This window comes from Phoca vitulina, unplaced genomic scaffold (assembly GCF_004348235.1).
Source record: "Phoca vitulina isolate PV1807 unplaced genomic scaffold, GSC_HSeal_1.0 scaffold14, whole genome shotgun sequence".
NCBI lineage: Eukaryota > Metazoa > Chordata > Mammalia > Carnivora > Phocidae > Phoca > Phoca vitulina.
This window is the reverse complement of record NW_022589717.1, coordinates 34,257,534-34,285,181: the sequence shown is the minus strand read 5'-3', so window position 1 is coordinate 34,285,181 and position 27,648 is coordinate 34,257,534. Positions and strand designations below refer to the sequence as shown.

The 27,648-nt window shown below is 38.5% G+C and overlaps 1 protein-coding gene across 11 annotated transcripts in view; it reads right to left on the bottom strand.

Annotated features, from left to right (window-relative positions):
* Positions 1-27,648, bottom strand: part of RAPGEF2 (Rap guanine nucleotide exchange factor 2) — a 232,662-nt gene that overhangs the window by 135,060 nt on the left and 69,954 nt on the right. For 10 of the 11 annotated variants that reach the window (XM_032413084.1, XM_032413086.1, XM_032413092.1 and 7 more), the window contains exons 3-4: positions 20,902-20,958; positions 4,815-4,898 (exon numbers count right to left, since the gene is read on the bottom strand). In XM_032413084.1, the coding sequence (XP_032268975.1) occupies positions 4,815-4,898; positions 20,902-20,958 (141 nt within the window). The remainder of the gene's footprint in view (positions 1-4,814; positions 4,899-20,901; positions 20,959-27,648) is intronic. The other variant, XM_032413089.1, reaches the window with a different exon arrangement.

Below are 27,648 nucleotides of genomic sequence, written 5' to 3'. Positions count from 1 at the left end.
CAAAGAAGCCAGCAACCAAAACACAACATATCAACCCAAGTTATTAAATTGTGACTTTACTACAAAGTAGGTCTCAGCATTCATAGGATGGGACAATTTTAAAAGTGAGAAAATGTAAAGTATATAACAATTTCTATTAAAGTTCCATAAATATGCTGATTTAGATCACATTAGGACAATGAACACTATTAATATCTTCCTCCCATTATGTAGAATAATTGAAAGTATATTAAAAAAAAGAACCACTTCTAAACCTGCAACTTTATATAAGACAATTTTCATCATTGCTTTCCAACCTCACTGTTGTTGCAAATGATGCCTTTGAAAAAATTGAGGGGGGGTAATTACTTCCTCAAAATATTTCACCACCCTTTGCCTGTCACTGTCTTAACAGATCAACTTACTATTACCATGGACACCACCTGCACAACTCAGCGACTACCACTGCTTTGCTTATAGGATTGGAAAACACATCCAGTTTACACTGTTTCTATATTCATCTGTGACAAATGTCCCCTCTGACATTTTCCTAAATGAGAATGAGAATAACCCTTGCTGCTTTCCTAAATTACCCTTGCTCACCATCTTTCTGGTCAAAGAAACTGAATTTATTTTAAATACGACTTTAAGAAAAACATTACTATAAATCATACACTGCTTCAAGACTACAAATTTTACTCCAAATGAGAATTTAGCCCTATCTTAGGGCAACATTATATGTAACAACATTATAAATGACATTATAGCCACTTGTACAAATACCAGTGCTTCAAAAGGTGATACTTTTTTTTTTTTTTTTTTAAAGATTTTATTTATTTATTTGACAGAGAGAGACACAGCGAGAGAGGGAACACAAGCAGGGCGAGTGGGAGAGGGAGAAGCGGGCTTCCCGCCGAGCAGGGAGCCCGATGCGATGCAGGGCTCGATCCCAGGATCCTGGGATCATGACCTGAGCCGAAGGCAGACGCTTAACCAACTGAGCCACCCAGGCACCCCAAAAGGTGATACATTTCTAATAGATTTACAATAAAGCTCATAAAAACATTTATGAAACTTAAATTGCTTGAAATGGGAGTAAGCGGTCACTGAGAGTCTCAAAGGAATTAACAGACTCCATAAATGCTGTAACTTTTATCACAGAAAAAGATTCATGTTTCAACAATCACGGTAAAGGTATGCAACTGCAAGAACATTTATCTATCTAAAAAGAAAACAAAATTTCTTTTTTAAAACCATAAAATGCTGACCTAAATGTCAACTGAGGAATTCAATAAAGCAAATGAAATCTGGAAGTCAAATGACAAATTTTTTGCAATGTACATCATCCTTCTCACTTGATGATATCAGGTGTCAAAACAACGTCATGAGAATTAGTTAAAAATATAAAAATGTTTTTCGAAGTACTTTGATTCAAAACTAACTGTTCAGGGTAAATTAGCTGTCAAAATGAGTTGAAACTTTTAAGAGAATGAGCTGGTTACTTATTATATATACCAATAAACAATTTCCAGACTAACATAATAAAAATTCAGTAAATGTGAGGAATAATCTGTGAACTAGTTGTTTTATAAAATCAGACTGTTACTAATACCTCACCCATATTATTCTCTAATCGAACCTCAACATTTTCTGGAGAAAGAAATATATATGAACCACTAATGTCAACCTATAGCATAGCACCAGCAGAGACTCCTTATTAAAACAGTATCAGTACTATTCCTAAGGCAACATCACCAAAGGAAACAAACAACTTAGAGCAAATGTCACAGGTGCAATGTGAAGAAATAGTCTATATATAGTACTAGTTGTCATTCAGACTGAAACACCATTCCTTCCTTCATCCCATTAAAGTACTGGCTTGCAAGCATTTGACATCCAGCCAGAGAAAGAGTAACTTATGTCATCTTTTTAAACAATTAGACATACAGTCCAATGTGTTCATAAAATAGGTCTGAACTGCAAGTCCTCTTTCTTCTAGAACAGCAGTTTTCTGAACATTAGGTTCCCTTTCCAGAAGTTAGAACAAGCTGTTACTTGACTAGCTAATTATGGCTAGTAGTCAAAAAAGATCATCACAGGCTCCTTCACTGTTCTAGGACCTCAGTCTATAGATTCTGTTTGCACAACAGACCTTGCATCAATATAATGAAGTCATTAACCTCTGTACTCTTTTAAGATGCATAAATTTCAAATCACAGTCATTAAAGCAATATTTATAATAAAAAGTATCAAAAATGTACCCTTACATTTATTAACTGTGGAAAGTTCAAATAACTGAACAATTAAACAGGCATTAAGATGCAAAGTGTAAGCCTTTTAGAGTTTTTAATATTACAAGGCAACATATATATGTACACATATTCTTTAACTGAAATAAACAAGATATTAAATTGTTTATTAAGTATGCTCTTAAGTGTGTGGAATGCATACATGTAAGACTAGATAGGAAACCACTAGAATATTACAGAATGATTTCTTGGATAGGAGATTATAAATGATTTTTTCCTTCTCTTTATCTTTGCTAATTTATATAGTAATTATTATTACTTTTTACATTAAAATTACCATATAATTTTAAAAATGTAACAATGTTTATTTATTTTTTTTTTTTTTAAAGATTTTCTTTATTTATTTGAGAGAGAGAGAACGAGAGACGAGAGCATGAGAGGGAGGAGGGTCAGAGGGAGAAGCCAGACTCCCTGCTGAGCAGGGAGCCTGATGTGGGACTCGATCCCAGGACTCCAGGACCATGACCTGAGCCGAAGGCAGTCGCTTAACCAACTGAGCCACCCAGGCGCCCAAAATGTAACAATGTTTAAATATCATTTGCCTATACCTTCTTCCAGGTTCAGAAATACACTTAGAGTCTCCAAAAAGAGACCAAAATGAAGGTCCTGTATTTGAATAAGAGTGTTGTTATTCAATTCACCATTCCTCTGGGAAACAGAATTCCTAGAACTACAGGAGCTGGTTCATAGGGACACTCCAGGGTTCCTGGGCACAACTCTAGGAGGTACAACCACCCACCATCCTCTCCTGCCAGTTTCCTGAGCCATAAAATGAAGATGATAAGTATACTTACCTCAAAGGGTAGTTGCAATATTAAATGATTTCATATAGAGAGATATGCTAAATACATATGTGTGTGCATATATATATATATGCAAACAAAATGCACATATATTTAGCATATAAAATGGTGACCTGGTAAATAGAAAGCACTATCAAAGCCTTAGCTATTTTTCTATCCTCATTTTATTACTACTACAACGACTATGACTTCTCTTACTACTACTACCACCACCAACGCTAACACCATTACTCTAACTATTGCTACTATAAGAACAACAGACAAACAGGCAATAGAGCCCCTCTCCCTCATGGGGCCATTTTCCAAAGAGAATAATGCCTGCCAATCTGATCTCGGAGAAGGAGAAGGGCAAAAGAGGCATGGGAATTGCACCAGAGCTTGTTTTTCAGTAGATGCAATGTGCCCCTGGCACTCTTTCACTACATTCTGGCCTCCAGAGGCCATCCCAGCGCCTTCTAGCAGCACACCCAGGCCTGTAGAAATTACCTCTCCCTGTCTCACTGACTGACATTTTATAAAAGTTTGTTCATGTCTTTAAAATAGATTCTTAACATCTCTCTGACCTGTTCAGAATTACTCAAGAATATACCTTAATATTTTTGTGAGAGAGTTAGGTTACAGAAAGGTGGGAGTCATTATGCTTTAATAAGTTTTGTCAATTTAAATATTTATTTAGTAAATTTAAATAAGGATATTTATTCTTTTTTTTTTTTTTTTTTAAGAGAGAGAGTGTGTGTGCATGGGCACAAAAGGCGGAGGGGAGGTGGCAGGGGAGAGGCAGAGAGAGAATCCCAAGCAGGCTCCACACTCAGTGTGGAGCCCAATGTGGGGTTCCATCCCACAACCCTGATCATGACCTGAGCCAATATCGAGAGTCAGAGGCTTAACCGACTGAGCCGCCCAGGCGCCCCTTAATCAGTTAAAATTTTAAACACTTTAGTCAAAATAAAAATATTTAATTGTAAACAATAAACAATTGGGGCAAAAAAATAACTAGTAAAAGTTAGTGGCTGAGTTCCCTCTGCTGAGTCAGGGAACTTAAACATAGGCGGCCACATGTGTAACAGGTAAGTCCTAACCCTCTTTGGTCATAGCTGATTGAAACTAACTACACATCTGCCCCAAGCCCAGCCAATGAGATTGTAGCCTGAAGCATCCAAAGAAAAGATATGGGCACTATAGTCAAATGACATCATCATTAGGGACATAAGGTCATCAATCAACAGTCAGCACATACAAACCAAAATCAGAGGAAGAAAGGCATTAATAGCTTTAGAAAGCAGAAGCCAGTCGACCGACAAATGCAAGGATGAGAGACCATATGGTCCTGAGAAGCAGAGAAGTCAACGACAGTCCCTGGCTTTCTATTTCCAGTCCCATGTGGTCTCAATGAACTTTCTTTGCTTCTCTTTAGATGTTTATGAGACTGCCTGTTACAGAGGAAGAGATGAACAAATGTGCCCTAAACTAGCCTGAAATGTATATTCCTATAACAAATGGACATGTCACCAGCCATCTTTTTGTTCTTTTCCTTGGTTAAAGAGATTGGAATAGTGTTTAAACATCAAATAGTCCTTTCTTAAAGACAGACGCCCCAAGATACTACCCTGCTTTGTGTCAGCAGAAGAGGAAACAGGAAAAGAAGAATTCTGCAAAAGAACTCAATTCTGCAAAAGGATTTTAAGCTTCATGGATAATCTATTACAGAATATCTATACAATACCTGCTTCTTGGAAGAAACATGGATTCCTTAATGAACACGGAACCAGAGAGAAGTATATACCAGCAGGTCCCAATATCATCAGGACTGGAAAAAAAGATAATAAAATCAGATGATTATCTAAGACAACAACAACAAAATCAAAACACACACAGCACAAAGTATAGTACCCATGTTCCTTTTAGAACCATGAAGAATGATGAAATAGCATAAAACAAGTACATAAATATACCATTTCATTTTTTAAATTATCTTTTATCCCAAAAATAAGTTAAAGATATTAATCAGTATATTTAAATGTTTTAAATGTTCCTTAGACCTACTGCACCTACCATCCCAAGTTTTAGCTTTTAATTTTTTTGACTGAAAATACTTCCCCTGCTTCATAAAACAAAATATAAAGAGGTAAATAGTGAAACTCAGTCTTCCCAACCTTTTCCCTGGTCTACCAAGCTCCCACATTTTTCTACCACACTTGTTGGATATTCTTTCAGAATTTCTTTATGTGCATGCACAGAAAAATAGACATATATTCTTACTCCCTCTACTGTCTTTTTTTCTTTTTATGGAAAGATAGCATACTCTAGTGTTCTTTCCTTTGTGCTCTTAGAGATCTTTTTATGAGAGTACAGCTTTCTTGTGGATGTGCCATATCTGCTTTAAGCAACCCCAGTGACAGTCATTTCTGTTGTTTTTAATCATTTGCAATTATTTAAAAATAATAAATAAAAAGTGCAATGAGTAACCTTATGCATACATTATTGACTATAACTGGTAACCAGAAGTGCGACTGTTGGGTCAAAGGGCATGTACACTGTAATTTTGATAAATGTCAAATTGTCCTCCGCAGGTGCTCAACAACTTATTTGCCTGTATACTTTCACACAGCTTTACTAATATATAATATAGTTCGTTATATTAGTTTAACAAATGTTTCACAATTTTATGAGGAGGGCTATTCTAGGTGCTTAGGATACTTCGGGGAACACCACCACCACCACCACCAAGTCTCTTCCCTTATGGAGCTTATAATCTGGTGGGACAATACAGATAATAAACAAGAAAAATAATAAATTGGTAAATTACAAATCAGTGCTCCGGGGAAAGAAATTACTATAGGTTAAGGAAAATAGGGGGCAGGGTGTTATAGTTTCAAATGGCTGGGGAAGACGAGTCTCGCTGAGAAGAGCACATTTGAGCAAAGGAGCTGACAGCCAACTGGGTTCCTAGGGAACCCGCATTCCAGGCAAAGGGCGGGGAGGATCCAGTGTTTGTGCAAACGCTGACAAAGCCTAGCAAGGGGGAAGAGTATGGTGTGGCTGAGGCAGAGTAGGTGAGGGGTAAGCCTGCTGGGGGGCATAAGGAATTCTACCACTGAGGCTTTTTATCAATCTTTTAGGTTTTTGCCAATCTGCTTGATGAAAATGAGATCTTAGTATATCTTTTTCATTTCTTTTTCTTATTATTATTACAAGAGCATCTTTTTTCTTATTTCCATGAGTCATATCTTTTTCTGTGAAATCAGTTTACTACTTTTAACCAACGTTCTATTAAGTTGTGGGACTTTTTCTAATCTAGAAACACTTTATAAAAATTAATCTTTTTAAAATACGTGCTGTGAATACCTTTTTCCTCGGTTTGTTGCTTTATCCTTTGTGCTTTTTGCCATGTGTAAGTTATTTTATTTTATCCAGTCAAGTTAACCAAATTTATTTGTTAAAATACAGGCTCAGCTACTATTAAAACAAAACAAAAAGCTTAACATAGTAATGGCTTAACCAAGAGGGAGTTCATTTCTCTCACACACACATAATAACAGCCTTAACAACAAAGGCCCAAGGCTGATAGGATGGTTCCATGGTATCGAGAACTCAGGCTCTTCCTATTGTGTGGCTTAGTCATCCCCAACCCACAACAATTATGTCATAGTCTCAGGTGGCAGCTTCATATCTCACCAGTGTATTCATATTCTAGCCAGTGGATGCGGTGGAAGGAGTACAGAGCCTACCCCACTGCTGTTAAGAGTACAAGGAAGCTGCATACTACACTTGTCTCACATCACAATGAATCACGTGTGTATTCCAAGGGAGTCTTCATCAATCCCGCCCCCCCTCAAGTTCTCTCCTTTTTGGGGAATGAGTGGGAGGTATAAATAGATTCCAAAAGTTTTTAAAGGACAATAAATTCTATTTATGATTCTGAATAGTTATTTAAAACCAATCACTATCACGTAATCATTTTCATTTTGCTATTTGCTTCTAAACAAATCAGCAGTTGACCATTGTTTCCTCCCAAGTCCAGTCTTAACTAATATCACAACTACTAAGTCCTCGATGGCAAGGCCTCATGAAAATGTAAAGGAACAATACTGACAAATAAGAGTTTAGCTCCAAGGAAACCATAAAAGTTAAATGATTTCTCAAATGAAAATGTACAGTACTTCAGAAATAATTCATATCCTTTTCTCTCCAGATTTTAATCATTAGCTTTTGCAATCTACATTTACCTAGTTTTGAGGGAAAAACTTTGTCTTTCTTAGCATAAGGTGACCGAATTATTATTAAATTCTAATTTATGTCAAGTGAAAGTGTGTTCTCCCAAATGCAAGCATAGCTTAAAATTTTTTTTAATAATAATAAAACACTGAAATAAAAAGAAAAAAGAGAATTATTATGTAAACTTAATCTGCTCTTACAATGCTCCCTTTATCACCAAAAGGTTGGTCAAGAGAAATGAAATCTAGAAAAACAGGAAGTTAAGGTAGATCACTGCTTATTAACTATGTGGCCTTGGGCAAGTTATTAGAGCGAATGCAAGGATTAAATGAACAATGCTAATTAAATGCAAATAATAATTATTGTAGAGCTTTTTATCATGTACCATGATCTAGATTAACTGTGACATAGAGAATATAACAAACATTCGTTGGCTTTCTAGTTATTCTGTATCTGTCCATTTTGAAGGCAAATTATTATGGATAAAATAAGTGCAAGGTTTGTAAACTTGGCTTTCCTGGCACTGATCATAAAGCACACATGAAATGAAAGGCGACCAATGTCCAAAGTGGATAAAGGACTATAACAGCAAATATTCTGGCTCCCTGAACGCCCATTCATTACCCTATAATTAGGGTTGGTTCTTCTAGAAAAAACCGAAGGAGATAAAGATAAGAAACTGGTCCACCCAACCTTTTCCACTTACTATAATTTTGTTTTCCTAATAGATGGGCTGTTTCCTCTAACTTTTCCAAAAAATTCAAAGGTTAACTCACGAGAGCTATATTTGCTTGAGTAGGAATTGGCAGAGGATGATCATTCAATTAACAAACATTTATTGAACTTGGTAAGCATTTACACTACATGCCATGCCAAATACAATCACTCCAATTTCTTTATTATTGAGTTGTCCCTTTTTTACAGATGCAGGTTTTATAAAAGTAAGCTCATTAGAACTAAGAAAACAAAAACAGTGAATCTTATTTTATCGTGTTCTGGAAATAGCTGTAAGCTAGAAAATCCCTCCCATCTCCTTCTCTTCCCACCCATCCCCCCACAGAACTCATGTGGGTTTGTGTTCCAAAAATTCTTTGCTGTGAGATGCCACCATAAAATCTGTTTTACTCAGTCTTAATCATCCAGAAAATTCTCCTGACTTTGTTAGAAATCATCTACAATTATGCCTCAGGCAGGCAGTGTTTCAGTATGGGGTACATCCTGCTTCCCTTCAAAGTCTGCAAATACTCCTTTCCCACAGTGCAGCTGTCGTTACCCAAGAGGTTTTAGACCGTTTTTGCACATACAAAGTGATGTTTTTTCAAAAGAAAAAATGAGTAAGTCCTAAGAACAGTACTTAGCAGGAACAGCATTAAACTTTTCTGCACTTAAAGGGTAAGCGAATTGAATCCAGGACCTCGCTTACAGACACACTGGCAACAAAGTTAGCTAACAGAAGATTGACTATAACAGTAATAGTTATCTGGGACTAACGCTGGGATTTTTTTTAGTCCAGTGGTTCTCAGGCTTTCATATGCATATGAATCACCTGGGATATTAATGAAGAATGCATGCTCCCAGGCTCTGCCTATTCCACCCGATCCCACAGTCCGTGATCGTTAGGTGGGAGATCCATCACAGTGACTTTCAAACAAATATCCCAGGTGATTCTTATGCCTGGGGCTTGTCAACTTTGAAAAACCTTTAGAAAAGCTGTCTCAATATTAAGCCCCAACAACAACAAATGGCAAGAAAAAAAAGTACAACTCTTATCAATATCTGTGCCAATACGTTGCCGGTGTTGTATTCACCAGTGTTATTTTAATTTTTTCCTCAAATAATTGTTTTATGCTTTAAAAATATGAGCTAAAGGCCGAAATTACGAGCTAAGGGGAAAAGCTGAATCTTAAAATAAACCTGATTGAACATCTCCAAATAACCTAAGTCTTAACACCACCAGCAATGGGTAGAAGAGAGAAACCTAAAGATTAAAGAGGGACATATAGCAAAGTAGTACGTTGCAAGTCTCTCTGATTAGCCAAAACGGACACTTAGAAAAGACCTATAAATTTTTAGACTGACCTAACAACTACAACAGACAACTGATTTGATGCCAATACAGCCCATTCTGCAATCTGCAAAATGAAAGCCACAAAAGCCTAGATGTATAAGATACTCTGAAAGCCTATTTTTTTTATTTCATCAACAGGGAGAAAATGAATAAACCCAAACAAAACAAAACAAAAACAAAATATAAACAGACCATTACAAAATGATCGCTTCACTCCCAGTATAATTAGATAGAAGGACTCTGAAGTAATCAGAAATGAATGATGCCCTTTAAGAACCAAGGCTAAACCGAAATGGCAAGTGCAGACCTGGAATAATGGGGAAGAGGCAAACATGGAATCTGGTGCCATTCTTTCCCAACCTTATTTCCTTCTACTCCTCATCATAAACCCACCACTGCTGACGGGCTGCTTTCCTGTCTTTCTTTCCCACCTCTGTCAATCTGTCCAAGATGTTTGCCTTTCTCCATCTTCTCAATCATATCGTACCTGAAAGAAATGGTTCAAACCCTATTTCTTTAACAAAATCTTCTCACCCATTGTTTTCCAAATTCCAAAATATTTATCCTATCTAATTTCATTCTATTTTGTATTTTTCTCTATTGAATTCTTAGTCCTGAGGTATCTAGGTATCTTCCTCCAACTACATTGAACCTCCTTTTAGACAGGAACTGTGTGCTGTACCAGGTAGAAACTGGGCACCATTTCAGTTATCATTTGCTCGAGTAGATCAGATCATTGCATGCTTCTGCTCATACCCACCGTTCCCTCACAAGGGACAGTCCAAACCCCTTGGCATAGCAGGTAAGGGAAGCAATATATTGCTATGCAAAGCGCAAAGGTTTTGGAACATATGTTCTTTCCTACTAGCCACGTGATTCTGGTGAAGTTAAATTCTGACATTCTAGTTCCTCCACTGTAAAATGGGGATATCGATACCTTTTTCACGACATTACTTGGATTTAACAAAACAGTATATATGCAGTGCCTTGTATAATAAGTACACAAAAAAATACCAGTTCTCTTCATCTCTTTTCTTCTCTTATGACCCTTTCTAAAAGGGCCAACCTACAACTGTACTTTCCATTCCTAACCCCGAATATCCTATACTGCAAACTTCACCCTGTTCAGCCATACTGCACTTTTTTCCCACCAATGCCTCAGGGCCTTTGAACAAACCTGCTGTTCCAGCTTAGAAACAGTACCTTTTATCTAGTAAACCCATTACTCATCCTTTGAATTCCAGGTTAACTACCACTTCCTCTGAGAAGTGTTTTAGTAGCTTTCAAATAAAGTGAGTCACTTTCCTCCTGAGTTCCCAGAGCATTTTGTACATGCTTACACTAAGCAGTTGCCAGTATCATAATATTTATTTTAGGAGTCTTCCCCCATTAGTTTTTAAACTCCTCTAACTCACCAGCACCCCAATATATAACGCTACACAATGCTTGATTGGCACTCAGCTATATTCTTAATGAATGAATTAATAATTTAATAGACACCAACTCAGATATGGTATTAAAGTGAAAGTCGGTTAAGCATCAGACTCTTGGTTTCTGCTCAGGTCACGATCACAGGGTCATGAGATCTGGCTGAGCAGGGAGTAGGGCTCTGCGTTCAGCATGGAGTTGGCTTGTCCCTCTCCTTCCCCCTGTACTTCTGCCCAACCCCCCATGCTCTCTCTCTCTCTCTTGCTGTCTCTAAAATAAATAAAATCTTTAAAAAAAAAATAAAGTGAAAGTCAAAGATATAAGTTCCAATTTACTAGTAACCAGAAGAATGAAACCAGGCTAAAAGAACTTCCTTAGCAATATCCTGTAAATCCACACGGTGGCGATGTCTCCACGTGAAAGAGCTGTGTGTGCGGCTCCACATTCCCTATTTGTAAAGCAGGAAGCTAATACAAGGGATCAAACTGAAGTTGACATAGGAGTTGAAAGAATCATCACCAGCACCAAAAGAAAACTAACTCAGCAAAGATGGCTATTAGAGAGCAAAAAAGTAACATGAAAAGGCCACTGTATTCAGCTGTTAATATGATATGAAAATTTAATGGTGTTTTGTGGCACCCAATCAACCAAAAGGGCTGCTTATGGCAATGAAGGCAAGGAAAACTGAGGAGAGAGAATGACTTGTAACAAAACATGAGTGGCAGGAGTGGGGCAGGCGGCTGTGGGCAAAGGATACTTAGCTAAGCTTAATATTCAGCTCAAAACAGACATCTAAAGGGGGAAGGGTGGTGACAACAAGTACGACACTGAAACATTGGTAAGAATGGTACCCTTGAAAATCCGAACAGTTCTGGACCAGAAGTTAGTGCCTTCCCAGATGACCTGACAAAATAAGGCATGAGGAGGGCATGAGCACTACAAGAAGGGCTCCCTCCCACTTTAGCAGATCAAGTGCAATACGGGACTGGCACAAGGCAGAAGTGATCCAGGCAAGTGTAGAAGCACCTCTATGGTGCTTTCTCTGGGCAGCATCAGCAAGGGCTTTAGAACACAGAGAAGCAAAGACATGAAAATCATTCAAGCATCGGGGAAGTGTCTACAAACAGTGGTTAGGAAGACCATTCAGGGAAGAGGTGGTACATGGCAATCACAGAGAGGTTAGGTACAACTAAGACCTCAAACATCAAACATCAATGTTTTGGATATTTTAGAAGGGATGTTATACCATATTCAAACAACAAAGTTGCTGGCATCCGAGAGACGCGGAGACAGGATTATTATCACCTTTATGTGGGCGATTGGCTCCACATCCAGGGTAAAACATCAGAAAGGGGAAAAAAAAAAAATGAAGACTAACAAAAATTCCAATAACTAAGTGGAGACAACTAGCAAGGAATCTCAGAGGGCCAGCCACCTAGTGCCCAAAACTAGAAAAATACCTGTTCCTTTTCCTGTATCCACTATCTGAGCAGCAGCTTCCAACCAGAGGACAAAAACCAGAAAACAGAAAACCTTCCTAAGTGTCCCCTTCCCCCCAACCTATCATCACATTCTTTTTGTGCCTCCCAACCCCTAAGACTCTCTCTCTCTCTCTTTTTTTTTTTTTTTGCTTTTAGTCAAACCAAAACAGAGACTTTATTTTGTTTAACCAGAGGGACGATACTTCAGAACTGAAAGGAGTGCTATAAATCCAAAATTCATAAACCCCTATCTACTTCTTTATCACATGTCCTTTGGTACCTTACTGTTCTAAGTGTGGTGCCCTGGTAGCAGCATGGACATCACTTGGGAGCTTGTTAGAAATGCAGAATCTCCGGCCCTACCTCAGATTTACTAAATCTGCATTTTAACAAGATGTCCAAGAGGTCTGTATATACATCAAAATTTGGGGAACACTGCTGCATAGATGACTTTTTAAAAGGAAATTTTAGCTGTAAAATGATATCGTACTCTTAAGCTCCCTCTCCAGGAAATTAAAAGCACTAATTTAACAAAAATATGGCAATTACACATCTCTTGCAGAGCCATCAGCAGAGCCTCTCAGTGGAAGCGCTCCGCTGAAGTTCAGGCCCTCACTGCTGCCCACATATGCTGTCATTACCCTCTTCTGGTGGGCTTAGACTTGTACTCTCGAATATAAGATTATGCCAAAAACATGAAAATAACGTTACTTATTTACAGCAAATTATTCTCTGTTCTTCTACAGGAGTCAGGCAGTCAGCTCCCATCAGAGGTTTTCAATACGAACTTGCGAGCCCCCTGGGACGGCACACTGTCCAACCCTCCTCTAACCATAATAGCTACTGCTATTGAGCTAAATAGGATTTCCTATGAACAAAGTGTTCCATGGCTTAAAAAAAAGAAGTTCAAACAATGGCCACCTTCCAATATGCAGATAGCTTTTCAGATACACAATAATTGTAATCTTTTCCAAATACATTACATCACTTTTGTTACTGGATTTATCAAAAAGTTTAATCATTAGTTGTTTTTGGTTTTTGCTCCTCTGATGGGGCTGTAAGCTATAAGCTGAAAAGCAAAATATGTATTATTTATTCTTGTATGGTCAATGGCACAAAGTAAGCTCACCAGATAAATTAATGCAACACAGCAATGTAAGTGACCCTAACAATATTAGGTCAAAAGAAAAGTGAACCCACACCATTTTTACTAAGGCATAAAATATAGGATGTATTTTAGAAAGAGCTCTACCAAGAGTTACAGGTGTTTGGCATTTGTATTTCTAACCTACAGAGAAGTAATATTTTATCAGAAAATTATATACTTCATAATATTTAATTATATATAAATATATGAATTCCCATACTTATAAAAACACATTTAAAAAATAGAGGGTAACTTTTTATTCTATTTCCTAAAAGTTCTAAATTGTAAGGAAGTTACTTCACTTTTATAAATAAAAACTTTGAGGGGGAAAAAAGCACCATTTAACATTAAGTTTTTCAGAAAATCCTTATTCTCTACTCAATAGCAACTCAGTTGCAGAGGCTTAGAACCATGGAAAAGGAAAGTAAATAGCATCAGAAGAACTCTGAAAACTGATGAAAATATTAAGGCTATTTCAGCTTTATTTTGAAAAAAAAAAATTGTATTTTAGGGGCGCCTGGGTGGCTCAGTCGGTTAAGCGTCTGCCTTCGGCTCAGGTCATGATCCCGGGGTCCTGGGATCGAGTCCCACATCGGGCTCCCTGCTCAGCAGGGAGTCTGCTTCTCCCTCTCCCTCTGCCTGCCACTCTGCCTACTTGTGCTCTCTATCTCTCTGTCAAATAAATAAATTAAATCTTTAAGGAAAAGAAAAAAGAAAAAAATTGTATTTTGAAAATAAAGGGAATACAGTAGGCATACATTTTTTTAATTGTAATTTATATAACCAGCAAAATGAACAATATAAACTATTGAAGAACTAGTAAAGCCAAAAATTCTGTAGGTTCATAAATGGAGTCATTCTTAAACATAAAATTCATTTAAAAAATGAAATGAAGGAGTGATGCCTTGGGAGCCATGAAGTTATTAAAAACACTTTTTTTTTACAAGAAAGAAAAAATGTCAATGCAGATTACATATTTATTACAATATATCAATCAGTCATTCAGCTATATTGAGGGTGGAGGGATAGAGGGCTTATGAAACAATTTATCAGATTTAAAAGACCGGCCAAATCTGAAAAATTAACGGTTTTGAAAACTACCAACGGGTCATAAAATTAATTTTAAAAGACATTTTTAAAATGTCTTTTAGAATTATGCACTGCAATTTCGTTTTCACAACAAACCCGTTCCTCATGAAGAAAAAACTGGTGCTCAGAAATTAAAGAGAATTGTAGACATCCAGAAACTGAGTCAAATCCAAAGCCAGATCTGCCCAACCCACTAAACAAGGGTCTGGAGTAACTGCGATAATACTGCCCAACAATTTACAGCACCACTAACCCCTACTTATCAGAAAGCAGTAAGCCTTATTTACCTTATTTACCAACCCTACCTTATTTACCAACTGTATATTTCCTTAAATAGCTATATTTGAGGGTTCAGAGGTCTTTATGCACTAAGTTTCACAGAAAATTGATACAAAGAATCTAACACCTAACATGTAGTCAGCTCTTATATTACAAAATGAGACCATAATGAAGGTCTTTATTGGCTGATCTATAAAACAGTATCTTCCTTTGAAACAAATTCAAAAAAATAAGAGAACAGATTAATGCAAATTTCTGTACTAGAAATGGCAAATGTAAACCCCAGTCCTTGCCCTGACAGAGTTTAAAACTAAATACAGTTTTGAAAGTTATTTAATCTTCCATTCACCACAAAAATAAAACATTTTCATTGAAAGACTACTAGTCAATATTAAAATATCGATATTGCTAAGAAGCCCTAAAGTATTACCATATGTACATAAAACAATCTTTCTAAGTATGTCCATATGTTGGTGTATATACACACACACACGCACGCATGCGTGTGTATTTGAATTTTCATACTTACGTAGGGCACATGAGTACCTCACAACATGCCAAGCTTGGTGGCCAAATATCCCTGTACTACAATTCTATGCACAGGCTAATTCTTTAAAAATATCATTGCTTCATGTAAATGAAAACCTTAGGTTTCACCATTTTCTTTATATACACATACAAGTATAGCAAAATTATGGAAACATGGACAAGAAGGATACTTAAAAATTGTGATTACAGGGGCGCCTGGGTGGCTCAGTCGTTAAGCGTCTGCTTTCGGCTCAGGTCATGATCCCAGGGTCCTGAGATCGAGCCCCGCATCGGGCTCCCTGCTCCACGGGAGGCCTGCTTCTCCCTCTCCTACTCCCCCTGCTTGTGTTCCCTCTCTCGCTGTGTCTCTCTCTGTCAAATAAATAAATAAAATCTTAAAAAAAAAAAAAAATTGTGATTACATCTTGCTAGGAAAGAAAGGAGATTTGAAGTATTTTCTTTTTTTTTTTTTTTTTAAGGGGGAGCTAAAGCAACCTAGGTAGTAGATGCATAATGTAAAATAAAATAAATGCTTGGCCACATCAGGAAGGAAAAAGCAGTACAACAATTGGATATGGGCCAAAGAGTCAAAGGAGACCGTTTTACGGATGGCAGAGACTGGCACACTTGGAGTCTGTAGGGAAGGGGGCAGGCGGGGAGGCCGGCAGCACAGGAGAGAGCTGGAATAACCACCCTGTGCAGGAAAACGGACACCCCTCCCCCTGGAGGGATGGGTGAGACAGGAGGCACCTGCAGTCACAGACAAATTGGGTATCTGAGAACAGAAACTAAAGCCTGAAGCGAAGTCCCTGGAGGAGGAGTGGGAGGGCACAAAGGGGACAGCAGTGGCTTGCTGGCCTTGTGGAGAAGTGACAATTCAGGATAGCTGCTGTGAAAACAGGAAACCATGTCAACAAATGAAAAGACTGCTATAAGCAATAAGGGCCGAGCTGAGGCTTAAAGTCCTAAATTACACATTGCACATTTACAGATTTAAATCAAAATGCTTGAGGAGACTCAATAGGCCTCAATGAAGCTTTTTTTTTTTTTTTGAAGAACAATTTCCTCTCCTGCAATAAGGAGAGATAAACCCCTTCACAAAATGCTATGAAAACTCTTTTGGAGGGCGCCTGGGTGGCTCAGTTGGTTGAGCGACTGCCTTCAGCTCAGGTCATGATCCTGGAGTCCCGGGATCGGGCCCCGCATCGGGCTCCCTGCTCGACAGGGAGTCTGCTTCTCCCTCTGACCCTCCCCCCTCTCATGCTCTCTAGCTCATTCTCTCTCTCAAATAAATAAATAAAATCTTTAAAAAAAAAAAAAAAAAACTCTTTTGGAAACCAAAGCATTCAGGCAAATATACATGTGGAAATAGAGTTACACATATTTATAGTGTGGGCGTGGGGTGTGTGCTTACACTTTTAAAAAACTTATATAACGGTTGAATTTCTGATCCAAAGGTTTTTAGCACTTCAAATGTATCTATAAATTAAACTGAAATGGTGAGGATGGTTGGCCACTAAAGAAAAACTAAAGCTGAAAGGACACATTGTTTATCTCATTTCTTGAATTAAATTCTTTAAGTAAAATATCTCTAAATTAAAGTCCGTCAGGTTAGGAATTTATATTATCCAACTCTGATTCCCAAGTGAGCAAAATACCTAGCATATAGTAGATAACAAACGAAAGGAAGGCAGAAATCACCTGATATTCTCATCCTCTGTATAAAGTTCAACTAATTTTATCTATCTAGTACAGAAAAATACTAGAATCTAAATGGTCAATTCTAAGTTTTTTAAAGTTCTATTTCATCAGAACCACAACTCTCCCCCTAATCTTGATGCATTTTAAAGCAGCATTTTTGTCATCCTGTTGGTTTATGCTAAAACAATAACACCATAGGAGTTAGATGTCACTACCATAATGCCTTCCTAACAAAAGTCTAAAGCAGCTAAAAAATTGGGAGACCAAAATGTAAATTATCAAAACACTGATGATGACAAAGACAGTAGCAGCTAACATTTTTTTAAGATTTATTTATTTATTTTAGGGGGAGGGGAGCGAGAGGGAATGAGGGGAGGGGAGAGGGAGAGAATCTCAAGCAGACTCCCTGAGAAGCTGCTAACATGTTTATGCACTTACTACGTATGCAATGCTCTACATATTTTACACATAGTACTGATAACTGTCCTCACACCAACACTAAAAAGTAGGTACAATATTATTCCCAATTTATAGATGAGAAAAATGAGGTACAGAGTTAGATCAAAAGAGTATTATATTTACCTGGTGAAATTATTAAAACCATAGACTTAGAAGTTACCAGCACACAAACATAATAAGGAAAAGAAAATACTCAACACTTGGTCATAAAACCAAAGTCTAAAAGTCTTTGATATTCTGGCTACACTACATTCTTAAAGCTCAAGGGAGAACAAGAACAGACAAGTCATTTCCCTCATGAGTTAATAACAACAGGTCCCCAAAAGAGGGATAGCATTATTAAGTTATCTCATATTTATATGCATCACAAATACAAGTGTTCTTTAATTTTCAAAACTGCATTTACACGAATTGGTAAGAGCAGAAACATGTCTATTCAAGGATCACAGAAGAAAACGCTCCAATTACCCTTCATCACAAGATTGGCCAAATACTAGGGATCTGATTAAGTGATCTACAATTAGTCTCTGAATTTTTGGTCTTAGGAAATCATGATCTCCTGAATATCCACAGACTTTTCATTGCTTACTAACACTGTCACCTAATTCTAACTAGTCAAAAATGAGCAACTGCTACAATCAACTTTATATATAAACTCTAGCCTAAATGCAATCAATTTAGGATTATCTATAACACATGGCTTTGCATTATCAGGAGACTCACATTCACTGTCTAAACTGACTTAAAAAAAAAAAAAAAACCAAACAACTCAGGTATATTTAAAGACACTGTAACCTACCTTCAATTTAAATAAATAATAAGTAATCATTGCTAGGGACTCAGGATAATGAAGGCAGAACTGATGGTGGGTTTCATCACCCCAGGGAAGCCAGCAGCAGGGAGGGATGATGTGTTTATACTGACTTGCACACAAGCAATGGCATTTTTATGGCACCATTTCTTACGATGGCATGAAAACGGCCGGAAAAAGCTGGTGAGTGATAACAGTTAAGGTGATAAAATCACAATGTCTAGGCTCAAATCCAGATCCCACTTTCAACAATGAGACCTTGGCAAGTTCCTTAGCCCATAAAAGCCTCAGTTCCTTCATGTGTAAAACTAGGGTGATGACAACATTGACCCCACAAGGCAAACTATAAGGAATAAGTAAATTAATGCATGTAAAGCACTTATTAGACTATGTGGGAGATAGGAAATCCTTGTTAAATGTTTGCTATGACCTCATCATCAATACTACCAAAACTGTGTTTTAAGGGGGGAGGACAAAGGAATAGAAGGTTGACACTTAGTGCCACTAGACTACTTCAATAAATGTTAATAACAGTCCTCAGAGATTTCCAACCCTGACATCTGTACACCTTATTGCACTGATAGCTTCTAATTGCTCCTAAAAGAAACAAATATTCTAAAATATTTGTATCTTAATTTCTTCAAGAATAAATATGTTAAGGGCATTTGCCTCTTGTTATTTTTCCCATTAACAAATATATCCTCATTACTTACTATTCTTCTACATTTGATGTACATTCTTTTAATCTCAAGACTGGATATTTACAAATCCTGTTAAACAGCCTCTAGATGTCATAGTTTCCTAAGTTACAACTTAAGAATCACCCTAGATCAGATCAGATCACCTGTATCTTCTTCTAAACCCCATCCCTGACTCCCCCCATTCCTTCAGTTAGCCTCAGTTCAAGCACTACCCTCCTCAGATTACTTCGATTGTCTCCTCACTAATCTCCCTGCCCAGCCACTCAATCTAATCCACCTTTGTATTTTCAGAGAGACACAGGTATCGTCTTTGAGGGGAAGGATGGGGAGGCATTTGGTCACATCATTTTGCTGCTTGAAAACTGGCCACCTGGCTACAGATTAAAAGAGATTTAAGAAAAATATCAACCAATAAATAAACTGTAAAGAAAAGATTTTTTTGAGACAAAGATTTTGAATATTTTCATAATATTAAGGAATTATTTTTTTAAGGTTCGATGATAATATTGTGGTTAGGGTTTTTGTTTAAGTCTTTATCTCTTAAAGATAAAGATACATATCAAAATTGATACAGAAGAATTGTTATGTCTGGATTTACTTAAAAATAATCCAGTTAGAGGTGGGAGAGGGGGAGTAAGAGATGAAACATAACTGGCCATCAATTAACAATGCTGGATGATGCATACATGGGGGTCCATTATACTACTGTCTCTAATATTGTGAACATTTGCAATTTTCCATAATAAAATGTTATTTAGAAGGGAAAAAACTCATTTCCAATTGCCTAAAGAATCACGACTGGTATTTTTAACAACACATTCACAAGCAAATATGACTGTAGCCTGACCCTTCTCTTAATCTGTCATCCTGACGCATACCCAGATGTCAGCGGCCCTGAACTTGCCGCAGGTATTCAGAACATCAGACCAGGCCCCTTCCCCTCTCTGTGTCCCCATATTTACTGTTCCTTCTGCCAAGAAAGTCTCTCTAGACTACCAAATACACTTTTGAGACCTAATTCAAAGGGCCACTTCTCTGAGACTCTTCCCATTCCCCTCAAGGCTTCCCTTGTACTTCTTCAGCCCTTAGTACCTACCTATATTCTCAGTTCTTCTGGTTGGTTACGTTTTGTTGTTGTTGTTTTCCTTTTATTCTATTTCTACCTCCTTCAAGAGATTATAATTACAGCCTCCCTAAGGGGGAGAAGCTGTATTTCATTTATTTCAATAAATATTCCCTATAATAAGCATGGAAAGTAGTAATTATTTATTTAATAGCACTTTGAAAAACAGAAAGTCAACAGAACAACAGCCAATCATGGCAAACATTATTAATAAAATAATATGTGCAGTAAACCAGTTTATATGTCCTTAATACAATATATTTACCTACTATATGTTTATCACATTCTTAAAAAAAAATTGTAATTTTTTCAAGGAATATGTTACATATCTTGAAAGAAATATCAGTATTATTTATAGAACAAACTAAGCCCAAAGAGATGTGGGCAGCTTATTTTCCTATTTCTGAAAAGGTGATAAACTAAAATATGACATTTATGCTATCATTAAATCTCATTTGATGTGGTTGTGGGAACATGTATTTTGTTCTGTTAGAAAGACTACACTGTTTCTTATTTCATAATGATAAAAATGTCAAATATTCCATAATATTAAATAATATCTCTGAACCACAAGTGAGAGATATATAGGTATAGATGGGAACTTAGCAGCAAAGGACTGTAAACTTTTACTTTATGACAGGCAATAGCTGAAATGTTTTACGTTTCTAAATTACAAAAAATAAGTTAATAACTTAGCCGTTACTAATACTTCTGTGATACTTTAAGGAAATTATTTCGTTATTGCAGTATACACTGTACAAAGAGAAAGAAAACACCTACTAGTATAAAACTTCATTTGCTTCGTGTCTTTCATATCTCACAGTCTCACACATTAACCTGTAAAAAAACAAAACAGAGACAGGAGTTCAACATGTCACGAGAAAACATTCTAGTAGGTTAAAAACATAAGAGACATGTGGTCTAGAAAGTTAAGATTACTTTATATGGACTGCCACAATCATTTATTAGCCTCAAGATAAATATAAATATTTTTGGTACCCAGGTTAACAAAATATAATAAAACAAAATCTGGTAAAGAGAAAAAACTTTTGTTAGATGTCAATTTTGCCATGTGTATTTTATAGGGAACAAAATAGCATGTGTTTTACACTGTGTAAATGACATGTGGACAAATTAATGTTTTCCGAGGTAAGCAGAAAATGAGAAAAGAACCTAAAAATTAGAAGGGAGAACCCATTAATTTAAAAAATGATAAAGTCATTCACGTTAATGTTACTTACCAGTATGTAACTTCAGACAAAAGGAGGCTTTTATTAATTCAGTATATTTATGACTAATGACTAAATGGAGGCTTTACAACTTAAAGATTTGTTATTTTGGCTGATTCATCCCTGAGGAAAAAATTATGGAAATTATGGAAAACATGAATAAATGTTTAAATATTCAAAATTACCTCAAGAACAGCATCTTCAAGAAGCATCCTATTATATTAAGCCCAAGTAAAATTTCCAAAAAACACAGAAATGCAAAAGAGAAAATGACTATTCCTTCTTATGAAGGAACTAGCAAATAAAAAAGTGGCTATAAAAGTGATTATTTCAACAGCACCTCCATTTTGGTCAATGGGGTTAGTGGTCTCCAATTTGTGAAACTCTGATATCAACCTACATCCATTTTTCCTGTTTGCTAAATCCAATTAACACCACATACTCTTGATTTTTCACTTGAAAACAACTCTCTGGGATATTCTTTTTCCTTGTTCTTACTACCATCACCCTACTTCAGAGGTCCTCTCAATCCCTTACTTGAAACATTCTACCTGAATGTCACTAACTCCAGGAGGAAGCATCAAACCTTGAATACACATCATTAACAGAGATTGAATCACACCAATTCTTTATAAGAAAAGATAAGAGTCACAATTGATGGGTCTTAAATTATACAGCAGCTCTGTCTTGTTTCCTATTAGAATGAAAGAAGGATCCTTGCTGCAACCTCTTCACTGGATCTCATTCCTTCTCCTACAATAGACTCTGCTTTCCTTCAGGTTTACCTCCTTCTCCACATCACCATCCATTTCTACCTCTCTCCTAAATCACTTCCTTTACTAAATAAACTCATCTTAGCATCACCTATTGTATGGGGCAGGGGGACACCTATTTGAGCACACATCTCCCTCCAGTTATTATCCATATTTTGCTTTTCCCATGACAAATATTCTCCTCTTGGACTGTCTATATATTCTTCTCTCCATTTTCTCACCCTCTTGCCACTTCTCCATCATCTGCTCCCTGAAATTCCAAAGAAAAGACTCTAAAAAGTTATTAGCATCCTCTGTATTATCTAAATCCTTTCTGTCCTTATCTTAATTCCACTTCTCAGCAATATTTGCTGACTCCCTTTTTCCTTACACCATCATCTTCTCGAGACTTCCTGTCCTCAGGCTTCTGGTCTTCCTCTTAACTTCTTAGTCATTTTTTCTGTCTCCTTTAGATTCTCCCCCCTTTCCATTCCTCTACCTGACTTCTAAATGTTATCAACTCCTGTCAGCCCTCTTCTCCTCTGCACCATGTAATCTCATCCAGTTTGTGGTTTTAAATTTAATCTATAAACGGATGACTTTCCAAGCAATGCCCCACACCTAATCTCTCACCATGATATACACTCATCTAAATGCCTACTCAACATAGCCACTGGCTGTGTAACAGTGATTTCATGTTCAAAATGTCCAAAACAGATCTTAAATTTCTTTCCTAAGAATTTGCTTTCCCACAATCAGTAGTACCCAATTGTTTAGGCCAAAGATCTTGGAGTCATTACCCTTGACTCCTCCCTTTTCTTCATATCCCATCTCTCTGCCAGCACCTGTTTCCAAAATATATCCTCTCAAATTGACCAAGTCTACAAATGTAGATGTCAGCTTCTACTTTTGTACACCTACTGTCCATTCTCCACATGGTTTCTAAAGAAATCTTTCTAAATATTAAGTCAGATCACCTACACTTCTGCCCTTGATTTCCACTACCTTTGGAAGAAATCCAAACTTCTTATCCTTGGTGCCTTCATACACCAAGCCTATTCCCATGGCAGAGTATCCGGGGCATCACTACACTGTGGAGATTTCTGCACAGCTGCCCTGACTCAAATGTTACTTCCTTTGACTACAAAGTCAAAGCAGCCCAGCACCCATTCTTATGTGTATGGTAAGTGCTGGAAGGCTTGTTTGTACAAACACACCCTAAATGCTCCCAATAATCACTATCTTGAGACTATAGAGATCCTATCCTCCCTCTATATTCCCATCAAGCAGAATGTATAGAAGAAGTGTTCAGCGTTCAAGGTCAGGGGCGCTGGGGGATGGCCAGCCAGAAGCATCTCCTTTGTAACAAAGAAAAAGAGGTATCAGAAAGGCAGGAATGAAGGAAAGGGACTCACAGGAGAAGGAAACAAAGAAGAGGGCTATGCATGTTACCTGTTGCCAGATGTAATAAGACCTCACCGCAGCAGGGACCACCCCCTCCTTGAGAAAGCAAATAATTCAGTGCAGCCCTTGTTGGGCTCTGGCAGAAATTAAAACCTGAACAGCAATTTACAAAGGGCACCCTCAGAGGGAGGATGACGGACGCTTTCTCTATGAACTAGGGAAGAGGCAAAGGACACGGACTGCTGGTTCAAGCTACTGTCACCTGGGTGTGTGGGGACCGGAGCCACATGTCGGTCACATGTAGAACTCACCATATATTGGTCTAATAGAAACAAAGTGTTTTGGCTCTGGTTGAAACCGGTGCCAAATTTACTCTCCTTTATGGAAACAACTACTTTCAAGGGCCCATCTCTGCCATCGATGGGTGGGGGGTGGTACCATCCAAATGAAGCAGACTGCAGTAATTGCGCACAGGATAACTCCCACCAAAGCCCCGTACAGTGTATATAACCCCAATACCCAAATATATTCTAGGAATGGATGTCCTCTCAGGACAACTACTGCAGGGGAATTCAAATTGAGGGTACACTTGGTCAAACAAACAAAAGGAGATGCAAAATGGACAGCTGTAATACTACTTGTCCCACAGAGGGTGATGGCAATTAAACAATATCATCTCTTGGGAGGCCATGAAGAAATCACAGGCACAATTAAGGAATTAGCCAATGTGGGCATTATATGACCAACTCATGGTCTATATAATAGTCTCGTCTGGCCTGTGAAGAAACCAAATGGAACATGGAGAATGACTGTGAATTACAGAGAACTAAACAAGGTGGTACCCCCTCTTCGTGCAACTGTGCCCAGCATCATGTCACTTGTTGATGTGAATTGGGGAAGTTTTAGGTACATATGTTAGACCTGGCTAACACCTCTTTAGGTATTCCCATAGCCCCAGAAAGCCAAGAACAATTCGCTTTCAGCTGGGAAGGAGAACAGACATTCATCATCCTACCACAGGGGTATTTATATAGCCCCATGATTTGCCACAGCTTAGCGGCCAGTGACCTAAGTCATTGGGCAATTCCAGAGGCAGTCTGTTTGTCTCATTACATTGATGATCTAATGTTAACTTCTCAGTCTTTTTCTACTTTGCAGTCCGCTGCACCAGATTTGCCTTCTCACCTAACAAGTCAAGGATGAGCAGTCAACAAAAACAAAATACAGGGCCCTGGCTTAACGGATAAGACAAAAGTTGTTTCTGCAGCAGTTATTGATAAAATACAGGCACACCCATGTCCCACCCTCCCAAAGCAGTTGCAAATTTTCATAGGTCTCCTAGGGTTTTAGCATCAGTTTATCCCCTGCCTGGCTCAACTGCTTCTGCCCCTTTATAGACTGGTTTAAAAAGAAGCCCAATGGGACTAGTCCACAAAGACAAGGCAAGCATCTGAACAAGCCAAGATGGCTATTAAATACATCCAAACCTTAAGTATTCTCATACAGGGACAGCCATATGTATTGGATGTCTCCAGTTACCCAGAAGGGTTTGGATGGAGCTTGTGGCAACAGCAAGGGCACAAACATGTGCTATTAGTTTCTGGTCACAATTTTAAAAAGGAGCTGAGACCCAATATAGCATTTTAGAACAATAGCTGTGTGCTATTTACCATGCCTGATGGCAAGTAGAAAACATAACTAAAGGGATCCCAGTAGCTGTTCACACCCAGTATCCTATAGCAGGATGACTAAGGATACATTCCAAAAGCCCAAATCAGGCAGTGCCTAGACCCAAACTAGCTGAATGGCATGCCTACTTGCAACAATGTAGTACCTTGACACACAGCCCCCTTCGTGTGGAGCTGCACTCCATCTTGGCCCCGTAACTTATGTCACAGCCATTAACTGACATAGCATAGCCACCATGGCTGCCATCCTTTGTGCTGGAAGGAGAAAGACCAATCCCTGAGCACGCCTGGTACGTTAATGGCTCAGCAAGGAGCAAACCCTGCACCTGGATGGCTATTGCCATCCAACCCTCAACTGAAAGTATCTGGGTAGACTCTAGTACTAGACATAGTAGTCAATGGGCCAAACTATAAGCAGCATGGGTGGTACTGCTCCATGAACCTACCCCACTATTATATGCACAGATAGCTGGACAGTCTACAAAGAATTGACCCTGTAGCTTCTCCAATGGAAGGCACAGGACCGGATGGTAGTGGAACACCCACTCTGGAGCAAAACGTGGAAGGACATACTCCAGCAATCATGAGGTATGAACATCACTATTTACCATGTAGATGCACACACAGCATGCACCCCACCTGGTAATTAACAAGATAATGATCTGGCCCATGGCTGCCTCCTAGAAGATATGCCAACAGAAGATGTTACCACCTGGCTACACAAGAAGGTGGGACACAGGACACAGACCTTGTGGGCCATTGCTAATAACTGGGGCTTACTGTGGTGTTACAAAGACATTGGAACCATCAGCTAACAATGCTCCACCTGTGCCCAGGAACAGCCACAACTTTTGTCAAGTGACACTGGACAGGTAACAAAGGAGTAGCACCATATTCAAAGATGGCAGACTGACCACCTCGGCCCCCCGCCCCTCTCTGATGGTTGCTGTTATACTCTGATGTGTACTGACACTCATTCGGGACTCCTGCAAGCCTACCCCAGTAAGCGTGCTAACCCAAAGGCTACCATCCTCAGTCTAGAACAGCTGGGTGCTCCCTATGAGGTACCACTGACATTGACAGCAACCAAAGCTCCCACTTTACAGGACATGAAGTGCAAGAGTGGGCCAACACTCAGACATCCACTGGCATTTCCATCTATCATACAATCCCACTGCAGCTGGACTGATGGAACACATGAATGGACTGTTGAAACAACAAGTGCAACAAGAAACCCATTCACTGGCCTTCTGGACGAGTGCCCTGTCAACAGCTATATGGACATTAAATTAACATGTACATTCCAATCAGTCCAGTGCCTATACTCTACTCACTCAAGGACCTGATGTCACCCTTAGAAGACAAGTAGACAGAATGCAGGAAGGATGTTCTCTGCTGCAAGTAGAGGCACAAGGTAACCTTTTATTGTCCCTGCCACAAGATCCATCTATAGGGAAACATATAATTAAATGGCTCTGGAAATGGCAAAGAAGTCCACAGTGGTTCGGGTTTTTGGCCCAGTGGGGACTAGGAACAGAACAAGACCTACCCATCACCCCATTTCTTGACCCCACTCCACCAAAGACAATGAAGGTACACAACCCCAGGCCTCTCATAAAAAAGGACACTACTGGGCCATATGGGTGGCTCAGTCGGTTAAGCACCCGACTCTTGATTTCAGCTTAGGTCATCATCTCAGGGTTGTTTGACTGGGCCCCATGCTGGGCTCCGCTCTGGGTGTGGAGCCTGCTTAGGAGTCTCCCTCTCCCTCTCCCTCTGCCCCTCCCTCCCTCTATCTCCCTCCCCCTCTTAAGGGAAAAAAACAAAACAAAAGGACACTATCATAATCACCTTATGGAGCCCTATTATAGCCCCACCATCCTTTTCAGGCTTATCCCACTGTATAGCAGAGGGGAGGCCAACAATTGGATACTATAAACCTGGAGCCAAACCACAGTCATGGGTGGTGTTATTCCAGAACACTGCCTCCTGCATTCTATTAAACAATCATGACTTGCCTCTTCTGGTGCTTACTAAACAGCTTAACTTTTTGCCCTTAGATTCTGCATGGGGAACCTTTTGCCTATCGGGTCCTGACCATAGCTTCTCTACAGAATAAAACCAACTGCTGGGTATATAGTGAACTCTCCCTATCAGCGACTGTAGGCTTCCTCTGGCAAAATGTTTTCTAGAGTTTCTTAGCCATTTGTGTTCTCCTATTATTTGGATGCTGTGGCTTGTACTGTTGCTGTAGGATTTGGTTACACTGCACCTCGGCATACTCGGCCCCAGGGACATTGCAAAAGAAGAGAATATAAAAAATGTACAGGCCAGGGGCACCTGGGTGGCTCAGTCATTCAAGCATCTGACTCTTCATTTAGGCTCAGGTCATGTTTTCAAGGTCATGGAACCTGCTTAAGATTCTCTCTCTCTTCCTCTCCCTCTGCCCCTCCT